The 24,212-nt window shown below is 33.8% G+C and overlaps 1 protein-coding gene across 2 annotated transcripts in view; it reads right to left on the reverse strand.

The window, feature by feature from the left end:
- The window catches only part of LOC111516371 (facilitated trehalose transporter Tret1-2 homolog), a 76,016-nt gene that overhangs the window by 15,425 nt on the left and 36,379 nt on the right, over positions 1-24,212 (reverse strand). For both annotated transcript variants that reach the window (XM_074184387.1, XM_074184388.1), the window contains exons 4-6: positions 3,173-3,299; positions 2,283-2,436; positions 23-208 (exon numbers count right to left, since the gene is read on the reverse strand). In XM_074184387.1, coding sequence (XP_074040488.1) covers positions 23-208; positions 2,283-2,436; positions 3,173-3,299 — 467 coding nt within the window. The remainder of the gene's footprint in view (positions 1-22; positions 209-2,282; positions 2,437-3,172; positions 3,300-24,212) is intronic.

A 24,212-nucleotide genomic window follows, 5' to 3' on the forward strand; every position in this document is an offset into this window, starting at 1 on the left:
ATTTGAGCATTTATCAACTTACCAGTAGCGAATCCGACAAGAAGCCTTCCTAAAATGATCATTGGAATATTTGGGGCACTTGCAATCATTGACCAACCTATCACGGATGGTATAGTAGCTAATTTTAACGTATTCAAGCGCCCCATTGAATCCATTATCAAGCCGCCACTGATTGCACCCAGTGGAACAACGATAACCACGACACTGGCTGAAAAATGAGAATAATTAGGTAAAAAACTGTAGGAAAATGGTAACAGATGTTCAATATAGGGCGAAAGTAATAAGTGAATACCTTCCAACTAATGAAAATAACATTTTCCCAATCATCGACTCAAAGTCATTTTGGTCGGCGAAGAAACAGATTTTGTTGACTTTTTGGGAATCTTCACTTTTCACAAACTGATGCATAGTGCTGCATATCAAATCGATACAATTACATTATCACATAAGAAGGAAATATTTTTTTTTAAACGATATTGTTTGAGAAACCTGATTCATTCATTGAATATGCAATTATTGTTGAACCTTCATTATAAAGGGTGTTTTTAATAACATCCTAATATTCAAAGAAGGTATTTTTGAGTCAATTTTGAGAAATAAGTTCATAACGAACATGTCAAACCCTTTGGTATCAACCTATGAATAATTTTCAATTCTCGCCTTTGACGTTCATGCCGGATTTGTGTCTCCATATCGAAAACAATTGAATATCTGAAGGATCTTTCACAAGTGAATGAACTATGTGCTGAAATAGTTGAAGGAATACATCCAGCTCATACAAATATAACAGAATTGCTTTCATTTCGCTGTTTTCACAAACAGCATGGCTAATTTGTTCATGGGCAGATTTGAAATATAGGTAAGGTGGAGGACTTTGTGTCTTCTCCCAATAAGATTACCAAATATAAATCACATATGAAACTGAAAATGGTTTAATAAACCGAAATCGGTCGTAACAAATAGAAATCTTAGTAGAAATTAAACAATATTTATTTTCCCTATCATATATTTTAACTGAAAATAATGCATTCCTGGATGTTCTAGTTATAAGAAACTCCGATAAGGATTTAGAATATGATGTATATAGGAAAATGTTTCATAAATTCAGTTTCCCATGCCTTACAGAACGTCCAAAGTGAAAAATACTTGAAATTGTTGAGAACGGGGAAAGCCAACTGGTTTTCAGATGCCTTCGAAAGTTCATCGAAAACCATGAAATGTGATCAAAGGTCTCAAAGTATGTGGATTTGACGAAATCTCGCACATGGTCATATCATAATAAAAAATGAAAATTTTTACCTAAAACTTTGGTGGTTGAAAAGTTAAAGAGTTAAAACCTTGAGGCCGGTAGCATACTGCAACTATTGAGTCTCAGTAATTTCAAGTTCATCGTGAATTTAATTCTTTTTTTTAATTTAGATTGAATTTCCCAATTTATTTTCAACTATGATGTATATATGATGTATATAGGAACATGTTTCATAAATTCAGTTTCCCATGCCTTACAGAACGTCCAAAGTGAAAATACTTGAAATTGTTAAGAACGGAGAAAGCCAACTAGTTTTCAGATGCTTCAGAAAGTTCATCGAAAACCATGAAATGTGATCAAAGGTCCCAAAGTATGTGGATTTGATGAAATGTCGCACATGGTCATATCATAATAAAAAATGAAAATTTTCACCTAAAACTTTGGTGGTTGAAAAGTTAAAGAGTTAAAACCTTGAGGCCGGTAGCATACTGCAACTATTGAGTCTCAGTAATTTCAAGTTCATCGTGAATTTGATTCTATTTTTTATTTTAGATTGAATTTCCCAATTTACTTTGGATTGAAAAAACAAAATTTATGAAGACTATTAGTTCAAGAATGAATTTGAATTGAAACAAAATTACGTCATTATTAAGTTTAGTCTATACGAAGTCGACAAAATACTAATGCACCGGGTCTAATAAATTTACCAGTTAATATCATATATAACCTCTCACATAAAAATAAAGATTAGACCTCGTGAATTATATGACGCCGCCCATGCCTTAAAGAGGAACTGCCGACGTTCGGTAACTATTTAGTTTTTATGCCATTCGAATTGACTTCGTATATACCTACTATAAACAAAAATCTCCATCATGTAAAAGATGATTTGTTCCGCGAGTTGTTAACTCTACATTATATTATTATGATTGTATATCATTCTTCATATCGTATCAAGTAATCGTTCATTTACATTTTCAATAGTGATATCACATTAAACATGTGTATCTACATAGTAAAAAATATAAATTACCTATCCAAGAGCATTCGGATTTAGATGCTCGCAATTCGTCATCACCGGTGTCATTAGTATCATTTCGATCCAAGGCAGGTATTAAAATTCCTGAGTAAGCTAGAGAAATTCCTACGGCTATGTGGTATGCTGCTGCGATGAAAGCAGCCATAACCTGTAAAAAAGATAATAATACCAAGTAGAGAAATCCTGTGTATCAAGCATGAAAAATGTAAAATTGTATCGTATTAGAGTCATTCAAACAATGTGAGTGATGCTCAAATACAGGAAAGTGCATAAGTAAACAAAACCTCATATCGAATGAAATAAGTAAAAGAAGTATGTTAAACGGTTTTACAAAAAAATATACTAAAATTTGAAAAATAATTCGTAAGGTCCTAGGTATCAGTCATCACACCGCTCGCCCCAGCAATCTACGGGATTGATCAGTTAAAAAAATTATAAAATCGTTGGGCGTAGCGTAACCTGGATAAATATGTAAATAAAACCGTTTAACATTATATTGGATTTCCATCTTTTTCATAGTGTACTACTATAGTACTAGTCAAGCCCCATCATTTGATACCCATATTGAAGTAGTTGTGAAAAAATGTAATCCGCCATTTTGTGGCTGCGGCCATCTTGAATTTGCATATTTCTCAAAGAGTACTACTATTCGACTAATCAAGTCCTGTCATTCGAGACCAATATTGAGGTAGTTGTGAAAAACTATGTAATCTGCCATTTTGTAGCTGCGGCCATCTTGGGTTTACAACGATACAAAATTTATTAAATTGTATTGTCATCAGAACTAAATGTGTGTACTGAATTTGACCTAAACAAATAAATAAACAAACAGATCATGCTGAATTAAACCGTTTAAAAATAAACAAACATTGTGTGACACTTACCTGTGGTACAAGGGTTTTGAAGGTGTTTCCTTCATAATGACTCAATGATTTACAACTAACTATAATTTCGTTGAATTTTTCATCACGTTTTTTCTCTTCCAAAATGGCTTTGGCATTTTCTTGAATACTGAAAAAAAATTGGTTTCAAGTAATGAATTTGTTTGAACAACCAATAAAGTATAATTCAGCATGAGAAAAACCACAAGTAAAAATGACACTAAAACTCCGTCTAGGCTGCACCCGCCGATTTTGGAAAAATGTTGTGTGTAGAAACAGAGAGAGAAAACCATGTCTAGTGAAAACGTCTACTTGAACTGCTCTTGAGAATACTAAAATCTACTGCTATTTATGAACGCAACATTTTGGGACTTTCATCAATCTGTACCTGAAACTTAGTGCTTCCAGCCTTATCGGAGTGAACAACTTTTTTTATTCAAACGCTGACTAAGCATTAACACAAGGATTACTTCCTATATTGGAATCTAACCCCGATTTCAACAAAAACAATTTTTGTTTCACAAAAATGACAAAAAGCGATCACCTCTGATGAGCTAACGTTCTGTATTAGCACTGGGGCTAGAACAATAATTGGTATAAACAATGGCCAATACTTCTGAACTTTCCTTGACTGCTATTTATGATCTATCAAAGAACCTGGACGAGAAATTTGCCGATATCAAATATGAATATCAAATATGAATATCAAATATATATATATATATATATATATATATATATATATATATATATATATATATATATATATATATTCCTTCGAGAATAAGATCAAAAACCGGATACTAAAACTCGAACTAATACTATTTGAATAAATTTGAAATCACAAAAAATCAGTAGCAACTAAAAAAACATCTTTGCAGTCAACGATTTATGTCCTTTATTACCTCAATATTGCTGAACGTAACGGGGTCAAAGCAACTATCAAGAATAACCACCTTATTATTAACGAAATCATTCCATACTTTGACTGATATTCAGTCTAATCCGGAAGTCAGCCGCAACAGAAGCGAGGATGCGGTCTCTGCTTCTGCGAGAAAATTTAGTAGCCTCAATTTTGAATGCATTTATAACGTTTATAAACTCAGAAAATTCTTGACGTGTCGATTATGAATACGAAAGAAAAAATCGGTGCTCTCCCTTATTTCCAGAGTAACACGTCTAAATATATAAGTATACACATTTTTTTCGAATTTGGCTGGTGCAGCCTATCCGAAATTTATCGATTCTGCCGATTTATAATTCTGCTCCATTCGATGGTTTGGAATTTGAATTTTAACCTGTTACTACTGAAGTTCGTCCCTCAACATTCAACTATTATTCCGTTAGCGTGTGTAGTGAGTGACGTCACATAATTTTCCTTTTATACGATACACTAATTTTCTCAGACTTGTTTGCAAATGCTGACCTTCAAACACATAATGAAACTTGTTCAGTGACGTTCAATGAAATATTATCTTTTTTGTGATATTTCGCTATTGTCCAGTTGAAATCCATTTTCCAGTAGGTATAATTTTGCCAAATAGCAGCAGTGTTCAGTAAAATTTTACTCATCATGTACATTAGAGTTGACTCTGTAGTGGAAGTTGCTCTTTCCCTGTATGCCACCCGTTCTATGGGTTGAAAATTGTTTAATTGAAAATAAGCCGAAGAATGGATAGAATGCTGATCCCCCACAATTATCGTTCTATGAAGTGTTTTTCTGGAAATCAATACTTTTTGATAGTTTCAACGTGAAGTAACCAAAATTCAATACATTTTCAAAAGGAAACTATTTTAAACGCTTAAAATAGCCTCCAGATAAGTTTTTTAAGTTTCTAACAACAAAAATAAGCGAGTTATGTTGAAAAACAACATGCAATACAAGAAAATTATATTTTTCATCAAACAGTAGATACATATTCTTCAAACGACCCTTTTTGTGGAGGACTCAATATTTTATACTGTGTCAAAAAAGTCAGGAATATTACAGTTTGAGGCGAGATTTTCATAGAGAAAATTTGTTTTGAAAACGGAAATGGATTGTTTTCCGAAATGTTAACCACTTAAAGAAGCTAAGTATTTAATTTTTTCAATTATTTTCTTTCAATTTTTCTGTCAAAATTCATGAATACGACAAGTTACTGACTAATTAGACTTTCCAGTAGTTTATATTACGCAGTAACTTTTCGGGGTGAACTTTTCAGTTTGGCCTTTACTGAAAAAAAAAAGCAAAAACGATGCTCACATGACAAAAAATGAATTGGACAAGTGGATCCACAGCAGGATCCTGATCTCACACCGATGGACTTCTTTCTGTGGGGACACCTTGAGTTTAAAATGTACTCTACTAGGCCTAGAAATCTAGAAGACCTGCGACAGAGAATTGTTCGGGAATGCCGATTGCTGACTTCGGACATCTTGAATAATGTACGGAACGCTTTCGAGAGTAGACTGTATTTTTGTATAGGACTAGCTGGAGATCATTTTGAACAATTTATGCGTTGATTTTGTTTCCACTGATATCATTTGTTGTTGATTTACTCATTAAAATGAACGACAGTGAATTTTCTGATTGTTCTTAAATAAAACGTTCAACATTCAATTTCTCAATAAGAAATGAACCAATTTCAAAAAAAATACCGAGGTAATAGAGGGACGAAAGATCTTTCAAATGATGTATCTCTCGACCCCCAAGCCACCCACCTGCCGACCGCAGGTGGGTGAAGTTTCGGATATGATTTCCATATCAGAATTAGTTCCCCTAGAAATAAAAATTGACGTGTTCTTTGAAATTTTTGATTACATCGTTTTTGACTTACAGGGTGGTCAAATTTTCGTTGGAACGCCCTATATACATCAACAGTTGAAAAAAAGCATTCACCGTGAAGTAACCTAACCATCCCATTTGAAAATAGTCGTTATTATTTTACAATTCACTTTATTCATGAACTTGTAGTATGTTCTTGAAGTTAGTCCCGTTTGAGGTACAGTCGAAGTAACCGATGAATAGTTGTGAATAGTTAAATCTATCAGCACCTCAAAGGCCAAAAAATCCAATACATAGAAATAACGTCGCTGCCAACTAGTACACGTGGACTGAAGAATTGGAGATTCGTATTGGATAATTTTTACTAACCGAGTTTTATAATTGGCTGAAGAGTCATAAAATTAAACTTGAAGTCATGTTACGGTGTGAATCGCTACTTTCGCACAGGCATCGCTCTGAGAACGCCTTAAGGATTGTCCTGTAGTGCTTATGTTTTGTCTTTTGAAAACGCATTTCAGAGTAAGTGAAGCAGTCAGTCATTTTTGGCCATAGCAAATCAGTTTCATCCAAATCCTTGACAAATACTCAAAAACACTATGCACAGATTGAAAAATACTTGTATGCATTACTTCTTTATCGATTCATGTTTGTTGAAATGAAAAATTATAATGAAAATTCATCAGTATAAAATTTTTCACTAAACCGTTTTAGGTATAACTCAGCCGACATAATCCGTGAAACTGCCGAAATGTAATATCCATGATGAAATTAATTATCAAATTTGTTTACACAATTTGAATTTGAATGGTACAAATGATGAATTTACGCACATCATAATTGTTGATGTTATGTTGATGAGTCCAAACATGCTCTGCTATTCCGGATGTTCATTTATTATTACATTCACAAATACCATATTCATCTTAGTTTTGGTATATAAGTACCACATTGTGAGTTATATTTCGTTTAACATATTATTTGCTCAACAAGGATAATGCACGTTTACAGTTAAATACCATTCTTTTAACGATATCGAACGTATTCGTTTTTGTAATTGATGTTTGGATTCCTGTATTTATCAGACGCAAAATGAAGATAATTCATGATCAATTGTGTTTTAATTAACAGCACAAGCGGCAGCAATCCGCCTTTTCTTGTTAGTTTCGTCGACCAGGTTTTACCATTTGCAATGACATTTTCACTGAGAAATCTTCCTTACGAGAGTTCCTTTGAACCATAGCTGTCCATAGAAAAAATATATATTTCCAGATCTGAAATTATGTCAAAACCTTCCTTGTACAAACCAGATGATTTTATCGAAATCCTAGATTGTTTTAAAAAGGATCTAGAGAGATGAAAGCTTCTGGAAACACTGGTGGAAGGAAGGTAGCCGTATCTCTAGAATCATTTAAAAAACTAGTGATGGTAGTTACATAGTAGTAGTTAGAGAAATTGATGTATTTTTCGCCGATTTCGAAGGTTTCTATTACTACTAGAACTAGTCAAAGAGAGTGATCGATTTCACTCAGATACTACTTTTTTCCTAATTTAGCAGTGTAGTGAAAGAATATTTGAATTGTTCTTAAACTATAGGTACCTTGTTTTGAAAGGTTTTGGAAAAATCTGGATACTTCAAAGTGAATGAAAGATGAAATCGCAGTTACTGTATTTCAAGGTCATATAAGACTTTTTAACATCACACCCATATTCGATGATATCTGAGAATACGCGCTCATGTATGGTTCAGTTGTGTCGAGTCAACTGTTAGGCTTTGTATACCGAAAGGATAGAACACAATAAGTCATTATTAATCTAATCAAAATCGTAAATAGTCATGATTGGTACTCTGTATTGTTCTGGCCTTGCCTTGCGCCGGAAATTTACTGTTGGTAACCGATACACACATGAAATAATTTTGAATGGCAACCTTCGACAGAAGCCAAGAAACATGGGCTTAATTGTCATATTTTTAAATATATTTTGCGATAGTTTCTTCCTTTCCTTCTCAACTGATAACGTCTGCTTGGAGTGAAGTTTTTTGTTTCATTAATGAATATTATATATAAGATATCAAATACATTTTCTAAGAGAATTGTGTCACAGTTGGGGGGTATGAGAAAAGCACCAGATGTTACAAGTTGACCATCCATCTAGATTCAGAGTTACATCACAAAAAAGCAGAATGAAAAATTATCTAATATCAACTCTGAGAAAAAATATGGAAACTGGTAGATAGTCAGAAGGTGATATTGAAAGTCAAAACAGAAGATACTATAAATGATGATTTTTGGTCAAAGAAATCATGGATGCTGACATGTTTGGGAAAATAAAAAAAAAATTCTTATAGAAAATTCTCACTTTTCGATTATTTTAATTGTCATCCAAAGAAGTTCTATGAAAAAATTGATGGAGATTTTTCACAACAAATTCTGGATTTTCTATCGATATTTCGAGAAAAGCATACGAGGTTTTGTTAACAATTATTGCCATATACCTTCAAAATGTGTTAAAAGTTGTAAAGCTGATGAAAAAAGCTTTTCATCTCTCTGCTTCTCCGTTATCGAACAAAAAATGTGGTAAACTTCCAAAGAAAAGAAAAAAATTACAATCGAAACTCATTTTAGGGATGTGTAGGTCGTGCATAGAAGTTTTCCACATTTTTTTTGTTCAATAAGGGGAAAGTGAAAACATAATAACTTTTCTCACGAGAAATTAGTTTCTTCTGAAAATATTCTCTTTTCACTTTTGTGAAGCATTTTTCAACGAGAAAATTATTATTTTCTCATAATGAAATATAAGAAAATGTTACACATGGAAGCAAAATAGTATGTTCGAAAGATAAGAATGAATATATATCTAAAAATATAAGTTTTCGAAACAGTGAATATCACGTAAAAATTCAGTGAGAAATCTCCACAATAACCTATACTATAAGTCCGAAACAGTACGCACTAAATTCTCAGAAATGACGTTTTTGCCTTTATCTGTTCATTCTAGTGACGTATAAAAATTATACTGAAGAGATGAGAGAAAATGATGATAAAATATATAGAATCTCAACCTTGATAACAATGTTTTCGTTTCAATGAAATAATATTTTTGAGAATTCAGTACCTACTATTATAGAATTGTAATTTAGTCAAAATCTCTAGCAGGAAAATATGTATATGATATTATATTACATTGAATTTCAGCAGTTGTATGAAGAATACAATAATCCTAATAATAACTGATACAATTAAATATAAGATTTTCACTATAACCGTGACACGTGTTTCGATATAAAATCATAATTTACATCATTCTCGCATCAATTCGGTTCATTAGATATTAAAATTTCGAATTCATGGATATGTATGCTTTCCAAATGGTTGAGTTCAAATCTTTCTTCTGTAAATGAGGAGTTTTGAATTCATGATTTAACTCATGTCTCTCTGTAAGAAGGTGAGTGAGTGCATAAGTTGAATGTATTTTCCATTCTGAAAAATGTTTCTGTTCTTTCATGCATTCTTTGAATGTTTCATCTATGTGAAACAAAACAAGTTATAAACTCCTGTCATCTAATATCTTCGATATTTTCTTCCTAATAGTTTAACTGAAGTTGGTGTGATCAAATAGATCATCGGGCTAATCGTGTAGCTCTTTTTGTGTAACTTGATCAATGAGTAAAGTTTAGATAGCTGTGGGTTCATGATTTCTTCCCTTTCATCCATGATATAATGTATATCCTTCGAAGTGATTTTTTTCTTATTCAAATTGTTGGGGTCGTTTCGCAATATATTGTGAACGCCAGCTCCACATAAACGCAGTTCTCCAAATGGAAGAGTTCTCAAACGGTGAAGTTCGAGGTGTACTGAGTTGAACCTCAAAACAATGAGCAGCCACAGTCCGTCGCGTATTTGTGATATGTACTGCTCTTGTGGCAACTGTTCCAAGTCACTTGAACACTTCCCGTGAAAGTATCTATAGAAGAGAGACAAATCTCCAACCTTTTTTCGATGTTCCAGACTATCAAGGTTGCAAGTGATGTTCGCGTCTCCAATCAGGCGAATGGCTCTTTTCTGCATGGAATTCAGCAGCTTCAAGGTATGCTTAGGGGCGAAGCTCCGTACGTGAGAACAATACTCCAAAGATGGTCTGATCTGAGCTCTATAAAGCATCAAAAGATGCTGAGGTGTGTACAGTTTTCTGGTTCAGAACAGTGTTCCAAGCTTTTGAGAAGCAGCCTTTGCAATGCCAGCGATATGGTTGTGCCAAGACAGATTGGTGACCATTTAACCTCTAGCAAACTTATCTGAGCAGAAAGTGGAATTGTCTGTCCTAACATTATTATATCGGATTCGGAGACATTTATCTTTTTGGGGAAAACCCATGCCTGGGTTTTTGTGACATTGAATTGAACCTGGTTAGTTTCCCCCCAATTCAGAATCACTTCTAGATCATCACTGAGATATGCAACCTCCTGCTGCCGGTGAAGATGTGCATCCGCAGCCGATGTTTTGGAATCCAAATGGAATGACGAGATAGGTGTGCTGTCATCAGCAAAGTAATATATTGGATTCTTCGTTTTTTACAGTGAGTCGTTAATATACAATAAAAAGAGGGTTGGAGACACTATGGATCCCTGGGGAACATCAGCGTAGATAGTGAAAGAAATGGAATATTATGGGAATATACCAAGCGGATTGTTCATTATAACAAAAATGATACAAAAAATATAATATATTTATATGTGATTCGAGTCATATCAATCTATTTTGAAATGAACAATCACATAGGAATTATAATAGAAGAAGATTTTTGTAATAACAGGAGACTCCATCTTGATACCATAAATATTGTTTCTGAAAACAAAAATCTCACATCGTCAATAACATTCATTCGACTTTTCGACAGAACTTTTTTAGGTTCAGGTTAATTGGTATAGTATTTCCAATACCAATTGGAACAGCACAGAGAAGGAATTCCCGTCTCGACATAGGCGTCAGCATATTATTTTTCAGTGCTTTTATTTCAGTTACTTATTCTTACAATCATAGCAATTGATCACCCCATGAAAAAGTTATCTCAACTGAATTTTTCCTCCATGGGTAATTATGAAAAACTTCGAAATTCAAGGTAGTTGATTTCCGAATCGAAAACTCTACAATACAATGAAAACACAAATAATCACACCGAATTCTCGTCAAACATATATTTACAGAATAATGGAGGCCAACAAAATTGCTAGAAAAATCAAAATTCTTCTTCGCTATATTCGGATGAGGTGGAATTATCATCGGGTTGAATAACGATCGGATTTATGGAACTTTGCACATAATATTTGTTCTCTTCTTTCATAACGTAGGCCACACAGTTCTTCCACACATCACTATTACCTACTTCATTCACCACTCGCCTTATATTGTCAAGCACCACAGCATTCAAAGTCGGTGACTGATTACATTTCCGCAAGCTTTCTTTCATTGTGGCCTAAACCATTTCAATTGAATTGAACACACAATAGTGTGGAGGCAAACGTAAGAGAATATGACCACGTGTTTCACACATCGAATCAATAATATACTCTTTTTTGAAATTACGTTGTTTTATGGTCGTCAGTAATACCTTTTTCGTTGGAATCTATTCGGGTATTTCCATGTCATGATTTCGCATGAAATCAACAATATCTGCTTTTTTGTGTTGTGTTGTTTGATATTGTAGTCAATAACCAAAAATGATACGAAGCATTATCTATAACAATAACCGAGTTTGGAGGAATATTTGGGAGAAGCTGCTCACTGAACCAGGTTTCGAATAAAGCCGCAGTAATATATTCGTGGTAATCAGCAGACAAATCTTTTATATTTTGGCCGACAGAAGCAAAGCGTTAGGTACGAAACCATATTCACTCCCGGTATGCAAAATTATAACTCGTTTTCCCCTTGAAGAAGGTGTGTTCAAAGAACAATACTTGGTTTCGTCTATCCAGCCATATTTGACAACATCATGGGCGTCAAACCAAGTTTCGTCGAAGTAGATTATATGATGTCTGCTAGATTCTCGGTAGCTTTTCATTCGCCTCAAATATTCTTGTCGGAGTCGAACAATGCGTGTCGATTCCATTATGACCATCCGATTGTTCAATTTTATATATTTGAAACCACAAGACAATAAGACACATCGTAGAGTTTCTAAATATTTGAAATTGTAATCGGGATAGTCGAGTAATTTATACCAAATAATTTTCAAGGACGGTACTTCATTTTTTTGGTATATACCATAAATTGTTCGCCGAATCACATCTTTTGTAGCACCATCAACGTTTGCGAATTTTTTATTCCTTTGTTTTTGTTTCATTGGATTGTCAATGACATCCCCTATCTTAATGACTCGAAGAACTGTCGAACGAGATAGTTTCGTTAACTCGCATATTCTATTCACAATAGCATTATGTGAAGTGTGACAGTTTTCCTTCTTGAAGCATTCATGAATATTTAAAATTACTCACTGAGCTTGAACATGTAAGTCCTCATTTCCAAATTCCGGATCCCTGTCAATTGACACAGATTCCTCACACGTAATGTTATCATTTGTTTCAAAAGGTCTACAGAAAGCCATATTGATCTGATCTCTAAAAAAAAATTTTCAAAAATCGGTTTGCAAAACCACTCACTACCTCACCTAACCCCACGAACACATGGCACTGATAAAGAAATATTGTGAAACGGACAAAAAATTAGTATTCAGCCAGTCCAGCTAGCCGAGCCTTTATTCCTCAACTACAATTGATAGCACGTTTACTAACTATCTGGGCGACTAGGGGCCACAGGCAAGAAATGTTTATGACTGTACTCTTATTTTTATTGCCGTTCCAATTGGGAATAGATAGACTATACCCTAAAAATTATCATAATGGAAAATCTAGATTTTTGACCTAACGACACACTTCTATTCAGTACCATATATAGGGATGGGGAATCCAAAATTCAAATGCATCGATATCCAAAACTGGACAGAATATCTTCACATGTCCTGTTTACGGGTTTTTAAACTCATAGTATTTTTTCGATAACTTTTTTCGAACTAACCTGTATAGTCATTAGTATATTATTGTATCAATGGACACATTCAATATATCTTTGTTTATTTAGCAACTGCAGAATGTATAACTATTTTTCGTATCACCAACTGTATATTAAATTGGGATTTGGAGTATTTATTCATCACTGAGATGAATTAAAGTAAGGATGCAATAAGATAGTTTGAAATATAGTAGTAGAGGTTTTTCCTAATGGCTAACATACATAATCACAAGTAAACTAACCGCAGTGGTTTACCAGACGAGAAGATTAAATCGTTGAGGTGCTCTTGGATTTTATTGACTGGTTAACCACTAAATGTCATGCGAATTCCTTATCTGAAAATAAATATATTTTGTGGTCGAAACAGAAAGTTGAACATATTTTATATTTCAAGATATATGAATTTGACAAAACATTACGTACATAGATTGTTGAAACAGTTATTTTCAACTTAGAAGCAACTGATTGATTGCAAACTGAGCAGAGAAATTAATTATTATTGAAATACCTTTATTCAGTTTGAATATCTTTTCGCCTTATAAATGGTTTGAGTACCAAACGAAAATACTCGAGTGTGCCATTCATTAGTTCATTACTTTCGATTATTAGATTCCACAATCGTTTACCTATTGATAAATAAATAAATATTTTCAAAGCGTAGAAAAACATAAAAGTCTAAATTGAAGGGGTTATATTTTTAGGAGTGATTAATTTTTGGGAAAGTAAGTTTTTGGCTTTCTACTACTCCATCTTGATACAAAAAAAGGATGAGGAAATCTTCCAAAGAAAGGAAGGAAGTAATCAATTTGAAAATAAGTAACTCTATATATAAATGTGTAGATCATGCAAAGAAGTAACTTTCAGACACAAACTGAAAGAAAGTCCTCCTGAAATAGCTACTTTCATATAAACATTGAATAACACGAAAGAAAAAAAATCTTTCGAAACAAATACTTCTATATTAACACTGAATTATACAGAAGTTCTCTACTCAGTTTTTATTTCAAACATTCGTTGTGGAATAAAAAATCAGATATCGTTCACATGAGTTCTACTTCAAATGAATGGTAACAAATTGCACTTACATGGAACACCGTCACCCTCACTGGTATACATCGATGTTTCGCCTTGGGACACTTGCCCTAAGGCTTTTCAGTACCAAATTGGATAACATTATAGAAAATACATACAATTCATTCATGAATTACGATTTTTTAATGTCACAGAATAAGCTTAATCTACTCATGTCATCGATGACATCGTAATGACATTCATTCACCTATTTGATTTAATCCCAGCCAAGAGGAATCATATTTGAATTGAAGGGGTTATATTTTTATGAGTGATTAATTTTTGGGAAAGAAAGTTTTTGGCTTTCTATCACTCCATCTTGATACAAAAAAAGGATGAGGGAATCTTCCAAAGAAAGGAAGGAAGTAATCAATTTGAAAATAAGTAACTCTATACATTGATGTGTAGATCATGCAAAGAAGTAACTCTCAGACACAAACTGAAAGAAAGTCCTCCTGAAATAGCTACTTTCATATAAACATTGAATTACACGAAAGAAAAAAATTCTTCCGAAACAAATACTTCTATATGAACACTGAATTATACAGAAGATTCTTTTCTCTACTCAGTTTGTATTTTAAACATTCGTTGTGGAATAAAAATCAGATATCATTCACATGAGTTCTACTTTGAATGGATGGTAACAAATTGCACTTACATGTAACACTGTCACCCTCACTGGTTATAGTCTAATCGTGACTATCTCTCCGAAATATCCCCAGATGTTTTGAACGATATATAGGTATTTCTTTTGCCAGAATTTGCCAGAAGTACAAGAGTAACTACTCAAGTCCTCATCCTAAATAAGTGTTTTGTGTACTTTAGGAACTTTGAATCTTTGAAGTTATTCAAATATTGTACTTAAAATATGTTCAGTATTGAAGTATGAATTTTATGAGTACCCATTACCAGTAAGTTGATTACAGTAGTATCAATATTTGGGTTTCTCCTACTATTTTTTTATTGCATATATTCCAAAAATCTTGTTCCCTGAACCGTTTTATGAAATTCGATTGGATGTCAACATTTTTTTAACATGTTTTGGGTTGTCCATAAAATACTACCCTCCAGGAACCGCAACCTATTTTGTACAGAAGTCCACTGAATGAAGAGGGTATATTATCAAAATATTGTTCTCTAGATAGTGTCCCGTAATCATATTTAGCCAATCTCCGCTTTATTGAAGCAGCTCTTCAGTTGTTTTCTCAGAGGAAACCTTAATAACGGTTTGTCCTGATGTATTTTTCGAGTATTCTCGATATATCTATTTCTGATGTGATACCATACCAAAAAATTTGATAACCCAAGAGCTAATTCATGGTGCATGATCCGTGACTATCACTTAACAGATTTTAAACAGATTTTTTTTATGACAAAAGTCAGAGGATTCCTTCACTTATTGACGCATGCTCAGACCCGTTTTTATGTTACATTTGGGTTCATCAATGCCCGAAGTAAAACGTGGCTGTATTTAAAAAAATTGCTCCACTCATTCAGTGGAGCTCTAATCAATTTTTCTTTCACATTGCAAGGCTGCGTATGAGTCTGTCTGGAGAAGGGGTATGTATCGAGCGTGTAGCTGTAGTGTACTCTTCTGGGTGCATATTAAAGTTTCAACTCGTCTGTACAGAAACTGTATTGCCAAATAAAATCCAGGAATCAAAGGCAAACAGGTTAGATATATAGGATTATAGCTCGATGAGTTTCCCAATTCAGCTTGAAGTAACTCAAGTTTGCCACTACAAGTTATGAAGAGGTTACATTCAGAAGTGTATCTGCTACTATTTGTTAATTCAATTGCACCCATTATTTCTGAACTAGAAATGTTTGCACCCTGTGTAGTTTATTGATATCATGAATTAAACCATGCTTGGGTATGAAAATCGTACATCATGATTGGTTTCAGTATCTGTTCCTTTCTGTTGGTTCGTCAGGCCAACATGAGAGCTTCATGTTCATTTTTTTATCGCGTGCTTCCGCTCAACATATTATTTTATTTTCACTGGAGAAGGTTGACTAGGTCTTCTGCATTACCCAGTATTTTATATTCAATTTGATCCAGGAGCCGAAGTAACTCATCCATTAGAATGCAGTGGGGACAATATCCCTCTGAGTGCAGCCCTTTGCTACCCGTGTAACTATTATTTTCTCCATGATGATGGATATTGTCAAATATGTCCTGAACATGCAATATATCTAGCAGCAGTTTGCGTCTTCTATTCCTCTTTTCGACGCCTGATGATTGATTCTGGAAATGTATTATCGAATGAGACCTTAATATCGAAGAAAATATCTTCAGGTATTTCTCGGTTCTACTTTTCTCATGGTTCGACATAGAGCCGTTTCCATTGACATATTTGACCTATATGCAGTGATCCGTTAGCCAATGATAAGTCCCTAAATGTTTTTTCATTTTTTTATTTTAATGTTTTTGCATATAACATGATCGATCCTGAAGTCTTTGTCGAATCTAATTAGATTATTCCTGCTCATGCTCATGACTCTTGAAATATATTGACTGTGAATCGTGGAGAGTTGGGTCTGCGCTCAACATCATCGATGGCTTTGCCAACATTTATGTCTTACATCAACAATGTTTCGCAATTGATAGAAATGATACTTCCAGTCTCCTTTACCAATATAATAGATAATTTAGCCGTAGAAGGCGAATCTATTTAGTGTTCTCAAACCAAAAGTCATGTGCCTAGGGATCTCAAATCACTTCAGAAAGCATGGGACGAACCTTCACTAGAAATCACTTCTGACTCCATCATTTCGTCTTTGTCATCTCCCCCTGAAAAAGCTCGCCTTAAAGCCGTCAATATTAACGAATCTGGTGCTTGGTTGAACTCTAGGAACACTATTAGATAATGATACTTTCAGGGTAACCATTGGGTTCAGATTGGGTTTAGTTATTTGTACTTCTCCTAAATATATTTGTGGTAGTAAGGTAAATAAAAAAGGTACTCATGGTTAAAGCTAAAGGAATAGTTCTGGACGTTTTCCAAAACATCACTAAGTTAACGACATCATAAAAAGGGCCTTGATATCAGCCGGGATAGCTTCTATCCTAGAATCACTAGGTACTAGTCGTGATGATGGCATTTCCCTGAAAATGTGGCAAAGCTGTCGTTTGGGATTTCACATGTGCGGACACATTGCTCCATCTCATTTATTTGGAAAGTCCAAAAATGCAGGTACTCCTGCCATAACCAATGGGAAGGCAAAACAGCAGAAGTATCGAAATGCTGGAAATAACTTTATATTTCATCCTGTGGCTGTGGAAACTTTCGGTGCATTTGGCCCCTCATCACTAAATTTTGTTCATGAAACTGATCCAAAAAATTAGTTTAGCTATATAGCGTCGTAATTCTGCTTCTGTTTTTGACACCATTCCATCATCATATTCACTGGATGAAATTTTTCTTCATCCCGTTGTTTCCAAATCATATTTATATCCTAGTCACGATGACAAATTGTTACCTCATAAAACCTCCCATATTTCTTGTGATACACCCCATAAGTTCCCATCAGAAGATAGAGAGAAACATGAACAAGTTCTGGAACTATCTTCTTCTATCAAATTCAAAACGTCAGCCATATCCAATTCACTTTTAGTCAGTTTAGCTCCGAATTCCTTATCCCACCGATCCAATAAAGGGGTGGAAGATATCAATACTAGTATTTGTAGTATGGAATGCGCTTTAATCGAAGCATTCGCAGAAGTTATTAAAGAATTGTGATAAGATTCATCTGATATAGTAATAAACACTGCCTACTTTGAAAGTAATATTCAAAGATTCGCCCCTCGATTCATGGGATCTGCCCATCACGACGCGCAGGAATTCCTTCAATATCTTTCAGAAGGTTCACATGAGGAGTTCAATAGAATTACTGAGAAACCTAAACCGATCTTAACGGAGGTTGACGACAAATTGAGCGACAGGGGAAGAGCGCCAGAGTCCCGACTGAGATATTTGAACATGAACAACTCTAAGATTGCAGATAATTTCGTTGGTCAATTAAAATCCACTGTATGGTGCACACACTGTGGACACTCATCAGTAATCTTCGGATCATTTCTGGGATTTGTATCTCCCCATACCACAAAGAATTGGTCACAATGCTTGGATTCCTTCTCAAGAGAGAAAACTCTGGATGAAGATGAAAAACCAATGTGTTCGATATGCAAGGAAGGAAGAAAATACACAAAGAAGCTTTCAATCCATAAGTTTCCCCGTATTTCAGTAATTCATTTAAAAAGATTTTCTCCGACGGAAAGATTCAGGTGCAAATTGAATGTTGCCATTGACTTTTCTTTAGAAGAATTAGATACAAGCAATTATGCAGCAGACAAAGTAGCTCCTAGTCGTTATAATTTATATGCACTTTCGAATCATAGTGGGACTACTTACAACGGGTATGACACAGCATATTACAGACACCCTTGTAGCGGCATTGAATCGCTTGTGAGTGAGGAGGCATATGTCCTCTTTCATGAACAGGGGGGAACGAAGCAGGACTTCTGAGGTATTTTTTTCTTTTTCTCTATTTATAAACTGAATTCTTTTAATTTATTTGTAATTGATGATTTTCGGCTTTGATTATTGTAAAAATTTCAAAAGATACTGAATTAACTGAAATTTTTTGAAAATTATGAAATAAATTCAGTAACTAGGAAATTGAGTCATTACTAGGTGCTATTTTTGATAGTTGATTTTTTTTTGTAAAACTGTTCTCCATAACAATATACGACTCCGTCGAAAAAATCAAATAGTTTTATACGTATTCAAATAGTAAGTCTATTGTCTCACTTTAACATGAATACAACATCCAAACAAAAATGTTTCATTCGTAAGTGAAAACCAATAAAATTGAATGAATATACAATTTTTAACGGCGTTTGTGGACTTTGAAACGTGTTATATTTTCCCATAATTCTTGCCGCTAGTTGAACCCGTTTTCTGAAAATAACCATTTCCATTATTTACGTCAATGTTTATAAATTTCATTCAATGACTACTGAATAAATAAATCGTACATGAAAGTTAAACAATTCGCATCTGATAAGGACCTTCTTATTGTTGAATCTATTTACTTCGCATTTCTCTGAGTACTGAAAATAACTTACTCATTTGAATGAGACAGAGACTAAGCTACCCGAATAAAATCAAAATACTCCATAGTATTTACATAAATACGTTAGTTTTCTATTAATGAAGATACTAGCTTATTTTGCTCCCCATTTGACTTTTGAAATTACCCGGCATATCGACCCGAAAGTTTGAACTTCAGAAGTTTGTCAAAGAAACAGTTTCAATAGAGAAACCGTTTGCAAATGTCTGCTAGCCTCGTGAGATAAAAAAGTATATGTAAGTGAAATACGACGCAGAAATGTTACAATCGCAGAAATTTACCATATCTTTTTCCCGAAAACAATAAACTGAACAATTACAAAGATAAACGAAACACAAGAGGAGAGAAAAATAGAGAGATTCTGTAAAAACGTTAGAGTAAAATTGAATTTTTTCAGAAATAATAATCTTAAATAACTGATGATGATCACAATTTAAGGTTCGCTGCTGAATAGGTGGTCAAATCAATACATCCTTATCCTCCAATAAAAGTGAACATGCATTTTATGATACACCTGATGTAACCATCCACTAATATAGATTTGAAATATCTTTTTGTAAGTGTATATATCACCAGACCATTATTAATATTATTTTCTTATCATTATTTACCACTGTCGTTCGAGCAATTCAGTGGATCACTTCTTAAATTCACTTTTGATGCTTTCATTCACCAATTATACAGTGCATTTCTTTAATGCCCCCCCCCCTTTCATTTTTTGAACGAGTAAACTCAAAAAATTTAAATTTGGGATAGTGAAATTGACAAATGAAACTTTCAAGATAGCGTAAGACAAGTGAGAAACTATTTAGATACTACTTGTCCCGGTCGTTGGATTGGCCGTCGAGGTCCTCTACTGAACGGCCAGCCCACTCGCCAGATTTGACACCTTTGGACTTTTTTTATGGGGCTATTTGGGGCAAAAGGTGTACGAAATTGAATCTGCTTCAATATTGGATATATGGCAGAGAATAATGAATATTTGTAGAGATATTGACGTTACTGTATTCGAAAATGTTCAGCGTGAAATATCAGATAGGCTGTTCATATGTCGAAAAGTTCATGGCAACCATTTCAAGCATCTTCTGAACTGACCTCAAGCTTATTACCTCATATTAAATGTCAATGTATTCAGGCAATTATCAAAAGTTCCGCCATTTTGTAGTAGTTGAAGATATTACCATTACATTCTAGGATTCTGAAGCATTTATCAGGAGCTCCAAAAAGGTGTGTCACAAGAACCTCCTTTTCATTTTTTTTCCAGATGGCGCCCAATCGCCATTTTGAAAGTTTCATCTGTCAATTTCACTTCAAAATAAAGTATTCATGCATTAATTTCATTATCCCAAATTTCAATTTTTTGAGTTGACCCGTGCAAAAAATAAAAGGGGGGGGGCATTAAAGAAATGCACTGTATAAAACGGTATATTATTGAATTTGAAGATACAATTATAACTTAACGACTTAGCAAGGATACAATTTGTTCAATGCAAAGTATCCAGAAAGACCTATTAATATGCTTGGTGATAAATAACTAAGGGTTTTCCTATCCTATGAAAATCGACATTGTTGAGGTGATTTTTTAAAAGTTTTTACTTACTCACACACACAATAAACAGAATAAACCCTTTCCTAGATGCTAATACTAGTTAACAAGTCTTTCTTTCAGATGAAGGTACCATATATGGAGTAAATGAAAGATGAAATTATTTTATTCCCAAGAATACAGCTGTTTCAGTTGGATATTTTTCGCATTAACGATAGGTAATAACCCAAAACCAGTCTGTAGGTGATCTACTCAAATAATTTCAACAAGGACCTGCTGCTGAAAGAACGAGAAGGACCTGTTGCTGAAAGAACGAGAAACATCTGCCAAACTGTCCTCTACTAACACTGTCACTGGATATAAGTCAGTGTCCGTGGTAGTAGCCAGGAAACTAGTTATTTTCCGACACACCAGATCCTTGAGTGTCGGATCATTGAAAGATGTGAATGAGTCGAATTTTATTTGCTTGTTGGGAAGATCCCAAGTTGTTGAAACTGGTCATAATTCATCCTGTAAAGATTATTTCACCATAGGAATTATCATGTTACTATTTTTTTTTTGTTATGACAATCTCCAAGTATCTCAATGTTCAATTAGCAGTACACCAAGTTTTTCCCATTTCATTTCATAAACTAGTGATTCTTTATGAAATCACTCAAAACAAACGACAAGAACTGCCATGCCTCAAATACATTTCCGTGGTGTAGTTATAATTCGATTGGGTATACGTTTCAATTTATGTGGAGCGGGAAGCAAATTCTTTATGTAAACAGTTTTATCAAGTGAATTGATGAACACGCAACTAATTTTTTTCATCAGTCTGAATAATTCTCTTCAATGATGTCATCCTTTCATTGAATATTACAAAACGACATATAAAATAAACTGGTCTCAATAAACATGATATCGATTTCATCACGAAACGAATATATAAACATACCTCCTCATGTCGCGTATAAGTACTGAACAAATCGGTATACATATAAGAGGTACATAAATATACCGGTCAGATATATGAGTCTTGAAGTGCAATTTAAATCTATTGATACAGATCACATCAAAAACATTTACTTCATTCAATTAGAACATTTTCTCATAACAATTACAAATAAACATGACAAAAAATAGTTAAAAATTAATTGATGGATGTAGCCGTTACCACGTAGACTGGAAAAAGTGCATGTTTTGAGTTTATCTGAATTTGATGATAATAGTAAAAAAACAGATGAAAATTATGATAACGGTGGAAATTAGATCCTGTGGAATACAATTTCTCATACTGACTTATCTGAAATGGGACCATTGTTATACAATTCGAAGAAATTCAACATAAATTTTTGATTCCCAGTATTGTAAATATTCCTCTTGTTCTAGAAATTACTTTAAACAAACTCGTTTGATTCTGAAACAGGAGAAATTTCAAATTCCTACTTTGAACATACAGGGTGTCAATTTGATAAATTCCCACCCTGAATATCTTCCTTCGGGTAAATAATATGAGGTATCAAAAAAACAGGTCAATTTTATGGTCAAAGGGGACACTCGTGGTTCAACTCCCAAGGAGGGGTAGATGTTACCCTTAGAATCTTAAATGGGAATGGAAATGGCACATCATTCTCATATGCGTTCAATTGTGTTTCCAATGACACCCTGACGTTTTATTTCTCAATAAGCAATTTACAAAAAATTGCGTTCTACACTCACACATGTAGAATTTGCCTGTTCTGAGATGCATTGTATTGGCTCCTTTTAATAAAAATGGTTAGAAGAGTAGGTGGTACCGTTCTAATCCTTGAATGACAGGAATAATTGTATAACGAGTGGGATTTTTTATTTGTTGGTTATTGTCCTTTTACAAAATAAAATGTAATTTGCGAGAAAAACATTTCAATCATAAAGTCTACTTACACTTATTTTATAAACTGTTCGGGATGTCGTCCATTTTCCTCTAAACAGTAATAAAGTTTTTTTTCGAACTCCTCTCTAACATTACGAAAAACTTCACTAGGAATTGATTGGTATGCTGCTGTAAATCGTCTTTCAAGTTCTTCAATATCAGAAGATTGTGTTTTATAAAGAACGGATTCAAGATGGTTCCAAAGCAAAAAATTTAAGGGTTTTAAATCCGGTGATCTCGGAGGCCATTCAACTGCTCCCCTTCTGTCAATCCATCTATCCGGAAATCGCTCGTTTAACTACTGTCGGACGGAAATAAAATAATCAGATGGAGCACCGTCCAGGCAGAAATGTAACAGAACCTTCTGCAAAACTCTGTTACTTTCTGCATCCATTTGAGTTTGTAGTTCGTGAGTTACAAGAGGATTGATAATCTCTTCAAACATTTCGAGGTACAGATTGCCAGTCAAGTTTTCTTTCAGAAATAATAGACAAATGATGGCATATCCAAGAATACCGGCCCAAACATTAACTTTTTGTGGATGTCGTCACTCCAATAGCAACAATTTTGTCTATTAACATTGCCATATTATATCTATTAACATATTTAAAAGGAGATTAGGGATGGTATCGACTAGATGAAACATGATTTTACATAATTCCTGAAAACAGAATTTTTTACTTCAGAAGTAGCGAAAAAAGACGGCTATCTATAACTTTCTGCGATAAGAATTGGAAATTAAGCATTTACTAAACACAACTTTACTACCATCATCGTTTTACTATTAAACTAATATTTGATGTGAATTATCTGTAGCTAATGACTAATGTTGCTCCTGATAAAGGGTTGGAACTGTACCACCTAATATTCTTACCAGTTCTGGTCCAACCATGCATCTCAGTATATCATATCTATAATAATTACTTCTGTTAGTTTAGGGCGCTATTTTCGGAAAATGCCCATCAAAAAATAATAAGTCAGGGTACCATTGGAAGCAGAATTGAACGCCAATCAAAATAATGATTGGGTCACTTGACCCTCCTTCCAATTTGAAATTCTAAGGGTAACATCTACCCCTCTAAGGGTGTTGAACCACAAGGGCTACAAATCGTCCCTAAAAGTGTCCCCCTTAATAATAAAATTGACCTATTTCTTAGATTCGATGGGAAGTTTTCAAATTGACACCCTGTATTATTTACTCTGCACGAATATGAATATTTACCAGTCTTGTACAAAATCCAAAATAAATTTTTAAAATGTTCAAAATTGAATTAAACACTGATAAATATACTTGGACCTCATGAAATATTGAATATCTCATAAGATATCGATTAGAAATATCAACCTAGACAATTTTAGTCAAATTTTTGGAAAAAATGTCAAATACTTTCTTTGGCTTTCTATCACCTTGTATGTACCTGAAAATTTAATGAAAGTAACTTTGTCGATTATCTCAGATTATTCCCGAGAAAATATTATCCGATTTTATAATGCTATTTCTATAATATATTCCAGATTCCAGATCATAAAATACAAATGACTATTTGCATTTTGATTGTGCA

This window comes from Leptinotarsa decemlineata, unplaced genomic scaffold (genome assembly GCF_025532065.1).
Source record: "Leptinotarsa decemlineata unplaced genomic scaffold, Ldec_3_MD MMD2_tig00026354_RagTag_RagTag, whole genome shotgun sequence".
Classification (NCBI taxonomy): domain Eukaryota; kingdom Metazoa; phylum Arthropoda; class Insecta; order Coleoptera; family Chrysomelidae; genus Leptinotarsa; species Leptinotarsa decemlineata.